This window comes from Miscanthus floridulus, chromosome 11, assembly GCF_019320115.1.
Source record: "Miscanthus floridulus cultivar M001 chromosome 11, ASM1932011v1, whole genome shotgun sequence".
In the NCBI taxonomy this organism is placed as follows: Eukaryota; Viridiplantae; Streptophyta; class Magnoliopsida; order Poales; family Poaceae; genus Miscanthus; species Miscanthus floridulus.
The window spans coordinates 85655613-85673970 of NC_089590.1; the positions used below are offsets into that span (position 1 = coordinate 85655613).

The 18358-nt window shown below is 46.7% G+C and overlaps 4 protein-coding genes across 4 annotated transcripts; 2 read left to right on the plus strand and 2 right to left on the minus strand.

Annotated features, from left to right (window-relative positions):
- Window positions 1-229: 229 nt before the first annotated feature.
- LOC136491446 (probable cinnamyl alcohol dehydrogenase 5) lies at window positions 230-5011 on the plus strand. Its single transcript, XM_066487730.1, has 5 exons — window positions 230-445; window positions 2975-3088; window positions 3363-3876; window positions 4257-4410; window positions 4631-5011. The coding sequence occupies exons 1-5, from the start codon at window positions 348-350 to the stop codon at window positions 4861-4863; spliced, it is 1113 nt and encodes a 370-aa protein (XP_066343827.1). The 5' UTR covers window positions 230-347; the 3' UTR covers window positions 4864-5011.
- A 124-nt stretch (window positions 5012-5135) lies between these two features.
- On the minus strand, window positions 5136-7700 carry LOC136491445 (pentatricopeptide repeat-containing protein At1g79490, mitochondrial-like). The gene has a single exon (XM_066487729.1). It carries the CDS (start codon window positions 7547-7549, stop codon window positions 5195-5197), a length of 2355 nt encoding a protein of 784 aa, XP_066343826.1. The 5' UTR covers window positions 7550-7700; the 3' UTR covers window positions 5136-5194.
- An 82-nt stretch (window positions 7701-7782) lies between these two features.
- Window positions 7783-8809, plus strand: LOC136491447 (uncharacterized). Its single transcript, XM_066487732.1, has 3 exons — window positions 7783-7987; window positions 8183-8299; window positions 8416-8809. Exons 2-3 carry the CDS (start codon window positions 8203-8205, stop codon window positions 8640-8642), a joined length of 324 nt encoding a protein of 107 aa, XP_066343829.1. The 5' UTR covers window positions 7783-7987; window positions 8183-8202; the 3' UTR covers window positions 8643-8809.
- A 4881-nt stretch (window positions 8810-13690) lies between these two features.
- Window positions 13691-16596, minus strand: LOC136491448 (zinc transporter 3-like). Its single transcript, XM_066487733.1, has 3 exons — window positions 15193-16596; window positions 14562-14711; window positions 13691-13996 (listed from the first exon to the last, which is right to left on the minus strand). The coding sequence occupies exons 1-3, from the start codon at window positions 15844-15846 to the stop codon at window positions 13691-13693; spliced, it is 1110 nt and encodes a 369-aa protein (XP_066343830.1). The 5' UTR covers window positions 15847-16596.
- Between the last annotated feature and the right edge of the window lie 1762 nt (window positions 16597-18358).

Below are 18358 nucleotides of genomic sequence, written 5' to 3' on the forward strand. Positions count from 1 at the left end.
GCTAGCCGGGTACGCCGCAGCCCACTTCCCCGCCAGCCCACCGGCAACGCACCTGCACGCTGCTGGCCGTTACAACGAAGGAGGGCAATGCGGTTTGCGGTGGCAGGAAAATTCGGTTGACAGATAGAGATAAATTAACCGGTTGACAGATAGCAATTGTCTTTTTTAAAACGGATCAAGAGAATTCATTTGGCTCGCGCTATAAAGAGAGCGGCAACCCGGAGTCGGTGCGCCGTCTTCACCGCCAATCGCAGCACCGCTACCACTCTCCTCCGCTTCTCCAGTCCAGCTCACCGGCCGCCACCTCCGCTGCTGACTGCGAATCAAGCCACCGCGGCGCAACGATTATGGCACCGGTGGAGGCGGAGCAGCACCCGCGGAGCGCGCTGGCGCTCGCGGCGCACGACGCCTCCGGCCGCCTCTCCCCCATCCGCATCTCGCGAAGGTACGCCTACGCACGCGCTCTCGCGGGCGGCGCTGGCAGGTGGCCGTAGCCAGACGCCGCCTGCTCGATCTGTTCCTAGCGGTGGCCTCACCCAATTGCGGTTGATAGTGTGGTAGCGTGCGGCGTGCCTCGGCATGGAATCGAGTGCGTGCTAGTGCAATGCAGGATTAGTAAACCGACGCGCGTGAAATCTCGCGGGCTGCTGGATGTTTTGCCTCCCGTCTGAGAAAGTGCGTTTAATTTGGCTTGGTTCGGAGTTGAGGTGCAATGTAGGATTAGCAGAGCTATGGGGGCGAGTAGGATCTTTGCCTAGTTGTTGCGCGTGGGATGCGGGTTTCTCTTCCAGTTCCACTGCGAAATTGAGATTCTGAATTCTTGTTAGCGTCGATCTGCACCTACATTTGAAGCGTATTTCATGGGATGTTTAGAGCTAAAACCTCACATTTTTTTTTATCTCTCAGTTTCTAGTTGAGTTGAGCATCAGTATATGCAGTGTTACGACTGAATGCATCATAAAAACATACTGTACGAGCTTATGTGCAAAACAAACAAAATTTGATAGCAATCGCCAGCCGGATGGCTTATGTGCCGTCTGCTGTACTTTCTCACGGTTCCAGTATTTCTGTTCAGCCCTTCCACTGCAAATAAACCACTGTAAACACCTCTAGTACAGAATGATTCCAGTAATAAAAATGCTGAAGTCGTTGAGGAAGGTTCCATACATTAGCAATCACCCCTGACTTGCCAGGGAATGGATTGTGGGTAGTGGTAAATTGGTGACAGCTCAGCTGTTGGCGCGTGCCAGATCTGATCAGATCTCAACGGCATGTACCCTTCTTAAAAATCCTTTGCTGGTGCATCAATACAAGGTGACAACGCCATTCCTCCTCCTGCAGGAATTTATTGAGCCCACCACTCCTCGCAGTTACCATCGCCCGTCTTCTCTCTTCATTGTACGCAGCCCTTTCTGGTTTCTGGTTGCTACCGTCGCAGTCACCATTTCCTTCCGTTGTGGAGCCTCCACCTCCTAGTAAATAAATAAATGCCCATCACGAGCGTTGGTCCGTGCATGGATGGATCATGCGTTTCAACCTGTAGGGCATGACAGCACATGGAGAATCTATGTGAGCAGTGAGCTGCGTCCTGTTCATATTCATAATTCATGTATGCTAATATTTTTTTTTCTATCTTCCCCTCTATGACAAACGTTTCAATAAGACCAGCAAATCTATGTGAGCAGTGAGCTGCGTCCTGTTCATATTCATAATTCATGTATGCTAATATATTTTTTTTCTATCTTCCCCTCTGTGACAAACGTTGCAATAAGACCACCAAGCCCTGTTCGCTTGGCTAATAAGCCATGGCTGAAAGTACTGTTGGTTGATTTGTTGTGAGAGAAAAATACTGTTCGTTAGCTGAAAAAGTACGGCTTATAAGCCAAGCGAACAAGACTGAAGATGATGTATTGAAAACGGGTCCATGAGGTGGTTGCATACTTGCATCTGTGCCATGGGTGTTGAAGTCATTACCAGATTTTGTCTGTGCAGCAGTGCAGGCCTTTTCAAATTTTCACAACCAGCCAACAATCTGTTTGTTGGTGATATGGCTGCCTGCTTCCCTCTGCGCCAGCTCATCTTCTGCAATTACTATAACAGTGTGTTTTATTTCTCGAGTACTATCACTGTTTGTTGGTGAAACTATGCATTCTATTTCAACTAGAAACAATGCAATGATATATGGAATGGTTCGGGTTCAAAAAAATATATGGAAGGTCTTCGTTCATCCTTACAGAGCAACAGTTTGATTGATTCGAATGGACTGTTAAATTCTAATAAGAGGTGTTGGCTGTCTAGATTTGGAATAGTGTGTGACTGGGGCTCAGGGCATTTCTTTTGAGATTTTCTTCTTTCCTTGGAGCCTGCAGGCAACCAGTAGGTGACTAGGTGACTGGTTTCTTGGTCGAGGCTGTTTTTTGTTGCAAGCATAAGGCATGAATGCTTTTTCTATATTCCTGGGTGTGTGCTGTAAGGGATCTTGCCTCCTTTTCTTCTTAAGGGCCCGTTCGTTTCGAGCGGAACGGAGTGCCGGAACCGATCCCAGCCGGAAGGCAGCTGTATTTTATACCCGTCAGCTATCACTGGGAAGCATTCCGACCGGAAATCGACGTAAACGAACGGGCCCTAATACAAAGCTGAACAGCTCTCCTGCCTGTTTGAGAAAAAAAATGGGCTAATGAAAATCTTGGTTATAAAATTGAGTTGGGCACTTCACTGCCCATTTTGGTCCACAAACATAACCATTTTTTTCCTGATGAACAAGGATTAAGTAGTCTCTTTTTGTGTGCGGAATTTTTTTTTGCAGCCGTATAATGTGAAGAAATTTGAACTCTGAAGACTGAATTATTGTCATCCCAGCACCTGATAAATAGTTCTTTCGTAACTTAAACCTTCAAATAGACCAGACAGATAAGCATAATGGGCTTGTTCCATGAGAAGATGTTTTATACCTTGGCACCTTGCCATTATGCAGGGACACTGGAGATGACGATGTTGCCATACAGATACTGTACTGCGGGATATGCCACTCTGACCTGCACACCGTCAAGAATGAGTGGAAGAACGCCAACTACCCTGTTGTCCCTGGGTAAGGGTTCTCATGTCTTGAAAAGAGTTACTACTTCATAATTCTTTTTTTTTGAGACTTCATCAATTCTAGCTGCCCACTGCATACTTGCATGATGCCCGCTCTGAATCTTCGTTCAGGAGGAGAGAAAATAATATGCTCTCTGAATGTGAGATCATACTACACCTAACACGAGACCATCTCAAATTATTTAGTGCTCTCACGGTCTCACCTTCAACAGAGGTAACTCTGATTGGTTGCTCTGAGCACAAATAATGCTGACGGATGGATGCAGGCACGAGATCGCCGGACTGATCACTGAGGTTGGCAAGAATGTGAAGAAGTTCAACGTTGGAGACAAGGTTGGCGTCGGGTGCATGGTCAACACTTGCCAGTCCTGCGAGAGCTGTGAGGAAGGACACGAGAACTATTGCTCCAATATCATCTTCACCTACAACTCCCATGACAGGGACGGCACTGTCACCTACGGTGGCTACTCTGACATGGTCGTTGTGAATGAGCGCTTTGTCATCCAATTCCCTGATGGCATGCCCCTTGACAAAGGTGCGCCACTTCTCTGTGCTGGGATAACCGTGTACAACCCCATGAAGTACCATGGGCTAAACGAGCCAGGCAAGCACATTGGCGTGGTTGGACTTGGGGGGCTTGGGCATGTCGCTGTGAAGTTTGCAAAGGCATTCGGGATGAGGGTGACCGTGATCAGCACGTCCCCGGAGAAGAGGGAGGAGGCTATGGAGACGCTTGGTGCAGACGCCTTTGTTGTTAGCAGTGATGCTAATCAGATGAAGGTAAGAAATGTTGGTTGGCTTGGCTTCATGGGACTTCAAGTAGTCCAATTAAGGGATAACTTGGATGAACAAAAATACTCATGTACTAGTTGATAAGGACCACTTCGCATTGCATTATGAGTAATGAACTATTTATCATTGCAGGACCAATCTATCTGTTTCACTGTTTTGTAGTTAGGGTGCAACTTCAGATCTCTATCAATGGTAGAATCCTTGGTGAAGTTCTGCTGCTTCATTACAAAAACGTCCAAAGCTTTATGGAACCTAACTTTTTTTTTATGAAACTATGGAACCTAACTTGAGAACACGCCATTTTATACCATCATGTCATCTTCTTTAACCAAGTATTCACTTATGTATCTTGATCTGCATTTTGACAGGCTGTGAAGGGCACAATGCATGGCATTCTAAACACGGCCTCTGCAAGCATGTCCATGTACTCTTACCTTGCTCTCCTCAAGCCCCACGGCAAGATGATCTTGCTTGGCCTGCCTGAGAAGCCTCTGCAGATCTCTGCCTTCTCTTTGGTTGCTGGTAAGTCTGTTTGACTGTTTCTAAATTCCGATACCGTTGCAGAGGTCACTTCAACAATTGACACCATTTCGTCATCTTCCATATGTTGATGATAATATGACAATACCCATTTTCAAGAAAAAAAAGAGATGACAATACCCATACATCTTGCACAATGGTACTCTGATGATCTTCCATGGTGGATGATGATGAGAAATGTTGCGACAATCTGTGCACACAGGCGGCAAGACTCTGGCCGGGAGCTGCATGGGGAGCATCAGGGACACGCAGGAGATGATGGACTTCGCAGCCAAACACGGGCTGACAGCGGACATCGAGCTGATCGGCACTGAAGAAGTGAATGAGGCCATGGAGCGCCTCGCCAAGGGCGAGGTCAGGTACCGCTTCGTCATCGACGTCGGCAACACCCTCAGCGCGGCGTCACTAGCGAGCTCACCGGTCCCAGCTCTGTAGTTACGACACCTGATTCCTGCTCGGATCAACAAATGGTCACCTAAACATATTGTTGTGTGTCGATATATGGTGCCTAAGTGAAGTATATTTTGAATAAAAAGGAAGTTCTATATAGCAATTTAAACGCAAGTAATACTATTTGTCTTAAGCATCATGTCCATGCCACTTATACATATACGATGACGCTCTTAAGCAGCAGAACAGAACCTTATACTCAATTTGCATTCTCTCTTTTCCCACATTTAGAAACTTTGAATTCCACATTCACGAAGCTTTAGTATACAAATACATTTCAGCTTGCAGTGTTCAAGCAACAAGGCATGTCGTGTCATCACCTAGACATGCCAAGGGATCTTGGAATGGACAGGGACCGGATCTCCGGTGCCGAACTTGGAAACATCACGTTGAGCCTGTGCATCAGGACGTCGGCCTTGGATGGTATCTCGTTCAGGAGGAACTGCTGAACGATTGGCTTCTTGAACCACTCCAGTACAGAGTCGCCAGGTGCCCGCAAGACGACTTTGCTCACCTCAAACGGCGACTCCAGTGACGCCAGCACCTGTGCCACCACCATCTTCAGTGTCGGCCCTGTCACCAGCTTGATGCGCCGTGGCACAACCCCATAGTAGAGCATCCGCTTCCTGAACCGATGCAGTGTGTGCACAGTCGCCACGAGAGCTGCGCCCACAGATAAGCTCCGGACATCCAGGGACCAGGCGATGTGCTGGTCAAAGACGATCGCCTTGGCGAACAGCTTATTCTCATAGGCGACCTTCCACACACAGCGGCCACGGTTCATCTGCCCCATGAGCACCAGGTAGTTGAGCAGGACGTTCACGAAGTACCTGGCTGCGCTCTCCTCATTGTCGTAGTCGATGCCCTGGAAGAACTCGCGCACGAACGAGAGCACAGGCTGCTTCCGCTGCTCCGGACCAGTGAACAGCCCACACATGAAGTCATGCGCCTTGTGCTTGCTGGCACTCAGGATGTCCATGATTGCACGCTCGCTGCTCTCGTCCTGGCACCGCACCAAGTGAGCAAGGATGGATGTGTAGAGAATCAAGTCCACCTTCGCTGCCCCAGCGACATATGCCTCAAGCAACGGCCGCGCTGAGTCATACAGCCCCGTCTTCATGCAAGACTCGAACAGCTGCCTTATGATGAAGTTGTTGGTCCTTATGCCAGCCGAACCCATGAACCGTAGCCACCGGAGTGCAAGGTCAGTCGACCCATCCTTGATGTAGATCATCAGCAGGTCACTTGCGGTCACCTCTATTGGGAAACCTGATGCCTTCATCTCCAGCAGCACCTTTGCAGCCAAATCCAGCAGACTCTTATTCGCCAACATCGTGAGCAACGCCGTAAACATGCTAAGCCCTGGCCTTGTCCCTGAATTCACCATGGAGTGATACAACCGCATTGCTGCATCCACCTGCCCTGCCGAGGCATGCATTTCCACTAGACAAGCATATGTGGCCGGCGTAGGGAAGAAACCAGACTTCTCCATGTCACTAAACAACTTGGCAGCCATGTCCAACCTTCCAGACCGTGCATTGGCCTCGACCACCATAGTGTACAAGCCAAAGCTTGGTCGGAGCCCTCCCCTCCTCATCTCCTCCCAAAGCTCCATCCCAGCATCCAGCTTCCCAGATCTCACCAGCGCCTCCACCATGGCGGTGCTCACTGCTGTGCTCACCCGATGCCCGACCGCCACCATCTCTCTGTACATCCCCATGGCCGCATCAAGCCTCCCTGCCTTGGCCAGCACGTCCACCATCACCGAATACACGCCCACCGGCGCCCGCCCAATTCCCTCCCTTTGCTTCATTTCATCGAACATCTTGCGGGCGGCGTCGATCCTCCCGGCCCGCGCCAGTGCAGGCACCGCGAGCTCGTACGTGCCCTCGTCGAGGGCGCAGCCCGAGGTCGCCATTTGGTCGAGCACCTCGAAGGCCTTGAAGGCGAGGCCCCTGGTGAGCAACAGAGAGAGGAGGGCGTTGTATGCGGGCGTCTCGAGGCCCCCGAAGCTGGCATCGCGGAGGCGCTTGAAGCAGTAGAAGGCCGGCTCGAGGAGGCCGTGGGTGGCGAGCGCGGAGACGACGGCGTTGAGAGTCTTGGGGAAGGCAGCGAGGTCGGGGAGCCCGAGGGTGTCGTCGAAGAGCGCGAGGAGTTCGGAGGAGTGAGTGGCCGGCGGGAGACGCGCGGCGAGGAGCGAGGAGAGGTCGTCGGAGGGGACGAACCACGGCTGGAGGCGCGCCCATGCGACTAGGGAGATGAGCGGGACGGGGTCGGAGGCCGGGAGCGAGGAGGCTGCGAGGAGGAGCAACGCTGGGTCGGGCGCGGAGGGCAGCGCGGAGAGCGCGGCGGAGAGGGGAGCGCCCGAGCGGTGGCGGAGCGCGAGCGCCGCGAGGCGGGCCGCCGCCGCGGGCCGCGGGAGCGGGTGCGCGGAGGCGCCGGAGAGGATGGTGGGGTCGGCGCCCGGCACGGCCGGCCGCGCCCCGCGCGCCGAGGAGAGCAGCGCGCCCGACTCGTCCAGGTACTCCACCGTGTCCGTCCACTCAGTATCGGGCGGGGGCGGGGGCGGCGGCTCGAACGAGAGACGCCGCGCTAGGGGTAAGGAGAAGGAGACGCCGCCACCGCCGCCGCGAAGGCGGGCGCTGCGCGCGAGGCCGACGCGGAGCAGCATCTCTTCTGCTGTTTGGCTCGGTGGTTTGGTCGCCGCCGGTGGACAAAGTCGCCAACGGCAAACCGATCCGACGGCCCAGATTGCAACGGACCGTCCATCCCACGAATGAGCGGGCTAGCCCAAAGGAACTTTTGGCCCATTCCAAATCGGCCTGCTGTGTTTGTGGTCCAGTCTCCTTCTCCTTCTCCTTCTCCTCCCCCCTCGTGACAGGCAGGTTCGATCCAATCGACGGCTCCGCAGCCTCCGGACCGCAACCCTCTCCTCTCGTCGCTTCTTCCACCATCTCTCGGCGTCGAATCTCCTCCGGCCACCGAGCACACTCTACTAGCCGCTCGGAAGGAGTTCTTCCTGGATTGGAGCCGTTGCTGCCCTCACCTCTGCTGGGGCGGCGTCGAGCTGAGACCCAATCGGAAATCGAACTGACTTCGTCCTTTGTTGGTAAGAAATCCTCTAGCCTGTTTCGCGGATCCCTTCTTGCTGCCAATGATCTAGTCCAAATCTTTCTGGCTCTGATGTACGCTCCAATCCAGTGTGGAGTTGCTTGCTTTATGTGTGCGCGCGTGCGCTAAAAGCAGTTTAGTCTCTATTTTTTGGGCTCTAGCTGAAGTGCGGATATCTGTACGTTGATTTCAGCGTCCCCATCCGGAGAAGCAATGTCAGGAGTGATCACAAAGTTTGCGGTTACATCCATGGTGATGTGGATGGCCCCGGTTGCGATCATGTGTGGGTTCTACTACGAGTTGTTTCCAGGTTCGGCTTCTGTTCCTGTTTTCATTGCTGCATGGTGTACTCCATCTACTATGTTCAGATGCAGACATGCAGCACATAAATTTTATTTGGTAATGGTAGTTTTTTCTTAATTTCAGGTGTGAGTCAGATGTCATCCTCGGCACAGACACTCGCCAGCGGGTTCCTGGCCGTCATATCAGTTAATCTGGTGATCGGCTTTTACATATTCATGGCGATGAAGGAGACTCCACACCAAGAGCCACAGCCAGATCCCACCTTCCTGGCGAACGCCAAAGCTAGTATCAACCAGCAAACATCCTCTCAAGTGAGTGATGATTCCAAGGGGAAGGGAAAGGTCGATTAAGCTTGTAGCATGTTGGCTTTGGTCTTGTGTATGTTAAGTGCATGCTATTTAGGAGGAATAGTTGTGCTACGCCATCACACTTAAGGATGAAAACGGAACGGAAATATCCCGAACCGAACCGCATCGTTTTTTTATATTTAATCCGATCGAATCCGCATTTTCTTGTCCGACTTTATCGTTTTCGCTTTCGCATTTCAGATGTTTCGTATTTCAAATGTAAAAGTAGAAAACGGTTTAGACATTTTTTCGACCGTTTTCTACTTTTCTACTTTTAATTTGAAATATTCCGAATTGAAAATTCGGTTTAAACCGAATTTGGCCAACTGCACAGGTCATACAGCCCAATTACAGGTTGTTCACCACGCAGCTGTGTTCTTTCTACTGGTGGCCAGCTGTTCTCTCTTATAGACGGCGCTTAGTCTCGTCTCTCTTCACCTCATGAGATGGTGCTAAATGTCAGGAAACCGGCAGCATCTACACGAAAGCCCACCTGGGTCATAGCCCATCAAGCTCATCGGTTTAACCCTCATCTGCAAAGTTAATCATTTGATAGTTTTTGCATCAGCCGAATAAATCTTTGTTACTCAAAAGAAAAATCTGAATAAATCTTTAAAATAAAATACTACATCTATTCTAAAAAGATTAATAAAATTATTCTGACTCAGTTTGAGTTCATGTTTCTATAATATGCACTTGTTAATTATTATATGCACTTGAACTTGATCATGTATGCACTTAGTCATGCACTTGGTACGGGTCGGTATTCCGTATTGAGTTTTCGTATATCGACCGTGTTCGATATAATTCCGCTCGAATTGTTTCGTTTTCGAAATTCTCGATATTCCGTAAGTTCGTGTTCGTTTTCGTGTTCGGTTTGTCCGCTTTCGTTTTCGTTTTCGTATTCAAATGTAAAAGTAGAAAACGGTTGAGGAGTTCTCCGTTCGATTCCGTCCGTTTTCATCCTTAATCACACTACACCGCAACCTTTTAAAGCTCATGATTTTGCTGTAAATCTTATCAGTTATGGTTATGGAGCAATATGAAGTTGAACCTCTTGTACCTATTCAATTTGGAAACTGTGTTCAATGTTATTTTATGCGTCCAAGAGACTAAATGGAAGAGGCAGAAGGCGAAGGAGGTGGACAATACCGGCTTCAAGCTCTGGTACACAGGGACAACTTCAAATAAAAATGGAGGAGGAGTTTTGATTGATAAGAGCCTCAAGGATGGTGTGTGGTGGAAGTGACAAGACAAGGGGATATGATCATCTTAGTTAAACTTGTCATTAGTGATATGATCTTAAACGTAATTAGTGCGTATGCCCCCCCCCCCAAGTAGGCCATGATGAGAGTGCTAAGTGGCTTTTCTAGGAAGACTTAGATCACTTAGTTAGAGCTGTCTCTAGTAGCGAGAAGCTCTTTATAGGAGGTGATTTTAATGGCCATGTAGGTACATCAAGTGCAGGTTTCGAGACGGTTTATGGGGGTTTTAGATATGGTAGGAGGAACTAGGAGGGAGAGGAAGTCTTAGACTTCACTATAGCTTTTGATCTGATGATAGCTAACACTTTCTTTCATAAGAGACAGTCCCATTTAGTGACCTTTAGTAGCGGCCAGTACTCTAGTTAAATCGACTTTGTCCTTAAAAGAAGGAGGGATAAACAAACATGCGTGGACTGTAAGGTGATACCTGGAGAATGTATGGTCACTCAACACAAGCTGATGGTGGCTGACTTCCGCTTTTTTGTGCAAGCTCGTGGGAACAAACAAGCTAGGGTTGCTAGAACGAAGTGGTGGAAATTAGAAGGGGAGGCATCAAAGGTCTTTAAGGATAAGGTCATTGAAGAGGGCCCTTGGAAGGATGAAGGTGATGCAAACAATATATGGGAGAAGATGACAACATGCGTTCGGAAGGTTGCTTCAGAGGTGCTTGGAGTGATCAAAGGGAGCGGATGTGACTCGAAAGACACTTGGTGGTGGAATGAAGATGTGCAAAAGGCTATTAAGGAAAAGGAGTGTTATAAGCGATTATATCATGATAGGTGCGCAGACAACATAGAGAAGTACAAGGTGGCAAAGAAGACTGCAAAACGAGCGGTAAGTGAGGCAAATGGGCGGGCCTATGAGGACCTTTACCAACGTTTGAATACAAAGGAAGAAGAGAAGGACATTTATATGATGGCTAGGGATCGCGATGGGAAGACAAGGGACTTCAACCAAGTCAAGTGCATAAAAGATGAGAAGGAGCAACTCTTAGTGAAGGAGGATGAGATCAGACATAGATGGCAAGAGTATTTTGATAAATTGTTCAATGGTGAGAACGAGAACACCACCGTTCAGCTGGACGACTCATTTAATGACATTAATATGCGCTTTGTGCGGAGGATTCAAGAATCGAAGGTCAGAGAAGTCTTGAAAAGGATGAAAAGGGGCAAAGTGATAGGCCCTGATGGTATCCTAATCAAGGTGTGGAGATGTCTCGGAGATATAGCTATAGTATGGCTAACCAAGATGTTCAACAATATCTTTCGATCGAACAAGATGCCTGAGAAATGGAGAAGAAGCATATTGGTACCAATATACAAGAACAAGGGAGATATCCAAAGTTATACTAATTATCGGGGAATTAAGTTGATGAGCCACGCTATGAAGCTATGGGAGAGAGTCATCGAGCAGCGCCTGCGAGGAACGACGCAGATATCAACAAACCAATTTGGTTTCATGCCCAGAAGGTCAACCACAGAAGCAATCTTCTTAATAAGACAAATTATGGAGTGGTTTAGAGAGCAGAAAAAAGGACCTCCACATGATTTCCATTGACTTGGAGAAGGTTTATGACAAGATACCAAGAAATATTATGTGGTGGGCTTTGGACAAACATAAAGTCCTATAAAAGTACGTGACCCTCATCAAGGACATTTACAACAATGTTGTGACTAGTGTTCGAACAAACAATGGTAACACAAATTACTTCCCGATTAAAATTGGACTTCATTAAGGGTCAGCCTTAAACCCGTATCTCTTTGCCTTGGTAATGGAAGAGGTTACCAGGAACATACAAGAGGATATCCCTTGATGTAAGTTGTTCGCTGATGATGTAGTGTTAGTGGACGAAAGCCAGGCGTGAGTAAATAGGAAACAAGAGTTATGGCGGCAGACCCTTGAGTGTAAAGGTTTTAGATTGAGCAGAACTAAAACCGAATACATGAGATGCAACTTTGGCGGAACTACACAGGAGGAGGGATATGTGAGTTTGGAATGTCAAGTAGTGCCTAAGAAGGATACCTTTCGGTATCTGGGATCGATGCTACAGAGGGATGGAGATATTGATGCGGACGTTAGCCACAGAATCAAAGCAGGGTGGATAAGTGGTGACAAGTTTCTGGCATTTTCTGTGACAAGAGGGTACCACAAAAGTTAAAAGGCAAGTTTTATAGAACGGCGATTAGACCGGCTATGTTGTATGGAGCAGAATGTTGGCCTACAAAGATTCGACATGTTCAACAACTGAGTGTTGCAGAAATGCGTATGTTGCTATGGATTTGTAGTCACACAAGAATGGACCGAGTTCGGAACGATGATATACGTGATCGCCTAGGGGTAGCACCAATTGAAGAAAAACTTGTCCAACATCGGTTGAGGTGGTTTGGCCATGTCGAAAGGAGATCTCCAGAGGCACCAGTGTACTGTGGAGTCCTAAGCCAAGCTAATAATATGAGGAGAGGTAGAGAAAGACCAAAATTGATATGGGAGGAGGCAATAAAAAGAGATTTGAAAGCTTGGAATATACCTAGAGATCTATATTTGAATAGGAGTGCTTGAAAAGCAGTTATTGAAGTGCCTGAACCGTGACTTGGGGCTCTTGGTAGGTTTCAACTCTAGCCTACCCCAACTTGCTTGGGACTGAAAGGCTATGTTGTTGTTGTTCAATGTTATTTGAGTTACAATGCTCATTGAAACTATTGTTGGTTGTATTTAGGTCCTTTTTGGTTATTTGGTTTGATTCTATTTAAGCATGTCGCATGTGCCTTGAACACAGCTGATATGTGGTGTCATTTTGGTTTTTTGTGAGACAAAATCTATCAACATAGTTACTTGGTGATACTTGTAATATCTGCTTCAATGTGGATATTTTTCTATGCACACTGGTAGCCTTTATTAGCTCTGGTCCAACTTGTTATTGATGATTGTTATAATGTTATTATTCCATAAGGAGGAAAAAATAATTACCTTGAAGTACACGTGAAAGTTGGTATGGTCGTTAATTGCTGCACCTTTTTTATATCTTTTGACCTATAGCAACCTTTATCCAACATGTAAACTTTATTATAGGATCAATAGGATTTTGTTGAAAAATGCTGCATGATTCTGTTCAATAGCCTAAATGCGCATAAGCAAAGAACCTCCTGTACAAGAGGCTAATCACAAAGTAATGTATACATCCCTAAGAATTTACAAAGGGCTTCTAAACTCTTATAGCCTTTTTTTTTGTTAATTTGGCATTCTTTCTAAAGGATGTCAATCTTCTATGAAGATTTCTCTCAACATAGGACCAAGGTGGATTCCTTCTAATATCACTTCGATCAGTATTTGTTAAAACATGTTTTTCTCAGAAGAGTGTACTACTGTTGATTTTCCTGCATATATCCATGACCTTTGTAGTTTGTACCTCTCAGGTCATATGTTTAACTATGAATTTCACATGTTTCTTCTGGTTATTGCGATAAGCTAAAAGATACAGATTGGTTGATTGTATGATAAAATGGGCTCAAGTCTCTCTTTACGACTGACAGCTCTGGACTGGACCTACAGCTAATGACTAACATAACTTTAGGATATAGGATTATGCTAACGAATAATGGATCACGCAATCTCACATTATGAAGTACATACAAAGGACCATCTGAGGCTATATGTATGGAAAATGGAGAACTCGTGGATTAATATGATGAACCCTTCAACAAGGGTGTCTTATTTGAGAAAATGGAGAACTCTTGGACAAATAAAATTATGTCTTCAACTCTAGCCATCCTCTGGTGGTTTGAAGATCTATGCCCATATAGCAAGCATGGACATCATCCCTGCACCTAAGAAAAGTGCAAGGTATGTCATCAGCTGAAGCTTTGTATTCGTCTGTAGTTTGGGTTTATTGAAATCTGTGGCCAGAAGATCGACTAATGACATGTAGATCAAAATTCCTGCTGAGGCTGAGTTGAACACTCCTTCAACAATGAAGGCTGTAGTGCTATGGCCATTGTAGCTAGATGAAATTGCAATCCCTAATGCAATGCCAATGGGTGCAGTCAGGGAGAAAAAAATTGCCATCATGATGGTAGCCCTCAACTTGAAATTTGCCTGCAGCGAGAAATGGGAGCCAGAGAATGTTAGTTTTTTTTTGTTGTGAAGCGCAATATGAGTTTAATTCTTTCTTCTTTGTGTTCATTTATTTTATTTATTGAATAAATGTTAACATATCATTGCTAGGGTCTATTTGCATGGAGTAATTGGTAAAAGTTGTTTTTCTCTCTCGAAAAAGTTTGAGATTTATTTGATTTAGCTTTCGAAACATGTCTGTTCAACAATTGATTGTTGATCAGTGTTATATTATGTGCCTTCTGTTATTACTATAAAAATTGATTAGCAATAGTTTGTACTTGTATAATATGCCATGTTGCTGTTGAAGAATGTTCCATTTTAATTTTGTACATCTCCTTTTTTTTCCTTCCTCTTGTTTATCCCCCCATTCTGCCGAAGGGGCACTTAGTATAAATTTTCTGACACGCTGAGTTATATAAAAGTGCCTTTTTCATAAAAGCTGTAGCTTCCCGTTATTTTAGTCAAAGGGTCAAAGCATAGAGAATGGTTAGTTTTTTTCAGCGAGATGTATTCAGGTATTGTAGGTTATGGTCCAAGTATATACCTGCACAATGCAACCACCCAAGCCAATGCCTTCAAAGAATTGATGAAAGCTAAGGGCACCAACAAGAGGCCTGATGGTGGATGGCCTCACAGATGCACCTAAGGACACCCCAATTATCACTGAATGCACCAAGATTCCGAGCTCAAGGACCTGCATGGTGAGAGATTTACTTTGTTATTTCAATATATTTTTGTCCTGAAAATTCTACCTAGCTGATGAACAGTGCGCTCACTCACTCTCAGGCTGGAGAGGAACGTTATGCTCTGAAGCACAAGTTAACACCCACTGTTTAGGTATTTATCTCCTTGTCCCAATCTATATTTCTTCATTAATGTGTTTTGGGAACTGTAAAGATATTATTATGCCTTTTGTTCTCTGGAACTATGAATGACAATTATATGTATCTTACAATGTAAATATATGATTGATCATAATGAGACATTTGAAGCTAATTCAGCAAACTGCTGTGATATCTTGATTGTTATGCAGTACTCATGGAAAAATGATGTATTCTTGATTCTATTTAAAGTAATGCCTTGCTTTTTTTATGATTTTCTTTGCTGCACTGACTTCAACTTTTATCAGTACTATTTGCAAGGGAGGTTTATGGACATCAAGGGACTGCACTTGCCTGAGATACCACCCTGTGCCGGATTGTGTCAGCTATTGAAGCCTCCTCTGGTGAACTGATGACATCCGCCTCTCCGTGCGAATGCCCATGTGTTGCATGGGTGTGCACATGCACATGTTGTGCATGCCCAGTCCTCTCCTCATCTCCCGGTTGTTCATGGATCTCTAGGTTGTCGATTGGCCGTGCCTTCTTGAAGTGAGACCGGCGGTAGTATCCGGCAGCTAGTGAGTCTATCACCATTGTGGCCATTGCAGCAGACATTGCAATGAGGCCTGCAAAGGGGAAAATGTTCCCACCACTGCCACCTTTGTAGAGGCATGGGGATGTCAGCCCATCAAATGCTGCTGGCAGAATGTGGACCATGCCTGTGGCCAGGATGACACCAGCTGCAAATGCCTTGACAGCGAAAAAGATGTCACCATCAGGATGTAGCGCGGCCATGGAGCGGCCAAGTACTGGTACCAGCACACCAGCTGCTCCAGCTGTGAGGATGGATGCAATGGCAATCAGCTTCAGCTTCATTGCACCCAGGCTGTCAGTCTCAGTCCCATTTGTGGTATTTGTGCACTTGGAGGTGGTGGCCACAGCCAATTGTGCGAAGAGTAGGAGCCATGGAAACACTTTCAAGGTATGCTTCACAGCCCCCATGGCCATTGGTTATGTTGTGTCTTGTGATATGCTGTATGTTCTAGTATGAGCTGCGAGGAGAGGCATATGGTTTGTGCTTTATATAGGAGGAATGTGTTGATTGGGATGGTTGCCAGATTGGCATCTCGTGGGCCGGGTGGGGTCTGTTACTTTCAGTTTCCACATTCTTGTGTCAAAAACTGCAGTACAAAGTGTTGCTATCTGGAGCTTATACCAGTCATCAGCATCAAGGACTGAACTCCCACAACATAATGCTGCTGTTAGTTGCCACTTTATGATTATGCTTAATGACCGTTGAATCATCGAACATGAAAAGGAAGAGATCAAGCCCAGATCCCCAGCCTGAAGCTCAGTTATCTGAATCTTGATCATCATGAGTCAGCTACCATATCTCCTGCTTGTCACTGTTCATAACTGCTGGATCGTTGATGACAAAAGCATAGGGCACCGGATGCCATTCACCTATTCAAGCAAGGAAAATATCGGAAGCAAGGGTGTGGAATGTACTGGCGGCTGGTGACGTGAATGGGTGAATGATGCTTTCTTGTAAGGTCAAAGCATCTTGTAATGTTGACACTATGTTGTCATTAGTTATTTAATTAGATTAAATTCTTTTGGGCCTGCACTTTGCTGGTGAGTTCTTTTTGGTGGTGGCTGAATATGATGTTCCACTCATGCCTAATCATCTGCGATGAGATGTGACAAAAACCTGTTCATGAACTGACTGGTAGATTCATCCCTGAGATTAAAATTGACCTTTTCTTTGAGGATATTGCTCCTTTTTGGTGGTTGTTAGTTCACGTATCTTTTATTGCACCTGGAAGACGTTGCTCCACCTTGCTGCCTTTATGAGAGTGCTCCTGAACCAAAATGACCGAGTGATTTTCATGACTTCGGCAGGTATCGCACTGTTTTCCTGGAAGCTGCAGCTCTCCTTTTGCTAAGAACCTGGAGCCTCTCTCTCGACCAAGAAATGCATCTTAATGTGTTGTTTGGGGGCTATCTATTCAATCCTAACATGTGGGGAAGATAAAGAGGTTGCTTTTGTTAGAAATAACAAACCTACAAAAGTGATTACACCAGAGCATCAGATTGGAACTGAACTAAGAAGATCACACAATGCAGAGGTGATTGCCCTATATCCATCACCTCCAAATAATAAGCTCATCTATCAGTTGGACTCTCAAGGATATAGAGGACCGTCCATTCGGGGGCAACTCCGTTGTGCATGTTCTCTGTACGACTGGCCCAAATTTACGCAATGTACGGCGCTTGGTCACTTTAACTACCCAGTGGCTTGTATTGCATGGTTACACCTTTGGATAGTTCGTAGTTCCACTAACCTTGGCACTGCAGAGGTCTCCTTGTCCAGTATCAGTGTCGAGGAATATTTGTGCATACAACAAATAGTATGCATCAAATAAAGAGGCAGGCCCCTTTGTCTGGAGTGGGCAGCTGATGGTGAAAGCTCAGCTTTTTTATCAGGGAAAGAACGCTCCAATTTGATGGAAAAGAAAGCTGAATGACATTGCATAATTCTGGCCCCAATATAGATAAAGATCTCCATGATTTTGCAATAGGTTGGGATGCTCCATGGATTACTGGTTTTGTACAGGATGCAAAGGTGCTGCCATTGTTGAAGACCCCTCTCTACTCAGCTGCTCAATGGGTTCAATGTTGGAATGAATGTCGTCTACATCTTTATCAGAATGGCTATCCCAATTGGTCCCTTCACTTCACCTTTCCATGGCACGAACTTGCCGCGTCATTGGAGGCACAACGATTGATGTATTCATGCAATGGAGAAGACTGGGAAAGTTGGCCGTCCGTGTGGGGCTGTGGTGTGTGGACCTTCCAAAAACTCTTCCGGGCTCGTGGCTTCGACTGTTGATAAGGATCTATGCCGGATTATTCCTGCTCCGTATCATCCTAGGATTGAACCATTCCAATCCCTAGAGAAGGATATTTCGGTGAAGTGGCTCACCCAATGACCCAAACATATCAGCCTCTGTGTCATGCCTACCTGTGAGCATTGCAGTGGCAGTCGGCCAAATGATGGGCAGCCTGACAGTTCACATGGTTGCTTTTCATAGACACGACAATGGTCATCGGTCATCAGGTCTTGCAAGTTCACATGGTCTACTGAGCCGTGTCCAAATGGTCTACTGAGCAGTGCATGCCCCAATGGTCTGGTCTACTGAGCAGCGTCCAAGTTACCCGTCCTGCACGATTTGCTAATTAACACGTTCCAATAATGTCCGGAGAATGACAGATCAGTGAAGTGGCTGCCGAACAGATGAGCCAATAGCAAGCAACGGAAGTTGGCCTAAAGATGAAAAGAGGCAGCAGATTACACACGCTTGACAGCTGACACAGCACGGTTTGCATAATGAACATGGAAATGCCCCTCACTCATCGGCCATCATCGGTCGATCCAACCACATGGTCTACTGAGCAGTTTGCTAGTCATGGCCGGTGCACTAGCGGGGAAAAGAGGGGCCGGCCGGAGACGAAGGCG

What these genes read in the sequence shown, in the direction of transcription:
- LOC136491447 (XM_066487732.1), top strand. Translation starts at nt 8,203, where the DNA reads ATGTCAGGAGTGATCACAAAGTTTGCGGTTACATCCATGGTGATGTGG. An exon ending in CTACTACGAGTTGTTTCCAG is followed by an intron (nt 8,300 to 8,415) that starts GTTCGGCTTCTG and finishes TCTTAATTTCAG; the next exon opens with GTGTGAGTCAGATGTCATCC.
- LOC136491448 (XM_066487733.1), bottom strand. Translation starts at nt 15,846, where the DNA reads ATGGCCATGGGGGCTGTGAAGCATACCTTGAAAGTGTTTCCATGGCTC. An exon ending in GGCACAGGGTGGTATCTCAG is followed by an intron (nt 14,712 to 15,192) that starts GCAAGTGCAGTC and finishes CTCACCATGCAG; the next exon opens with GTCCTTGAGCTCGGAATCTT. An exon ending in TGGGTGGTTGCATTGTGCAG is followed by an intron (nt 13,997 to 14,561) that starts GTATATACTTGG and finishes TTCTCGCTGCAG; the next exon opens with GCAAATTTCAAGTTGAGGGC.
- LOC136491446 (XM_066487730.1), top strand. Translation starts at nt 348, where the DNA reads ATGGCACCGGTGGAGGCGGAGCAGCACCCGCGGAGCGCGCTGGCGCTC. An exon ending in CCCATCCGCATCTCGCGAAG is followed by an intron (nt 446 to 2,974) that starts GTACGCCTACGC and finishes GCCATTATGCAG; the next exon opens with GGACACTGGAGATGACGATG. An exon ending in AACTACCCTGTTGTCCCTGG is followed by an intron (nt 3,089 to 3,362) that starts GTAAGGGTTCTC and finishes GGATGGATGCAG; the next exon opens with GCACGAGATCGCCGGACTGA.
- LOC136491445 (XM_066487729.1), bottom strand. Translation starts at nt 7,549, where the DNA reads ATGCTGCTCCGCGTCGGCCTCGCGCGCAGCGCCCGCCTTCGCGGCGGC.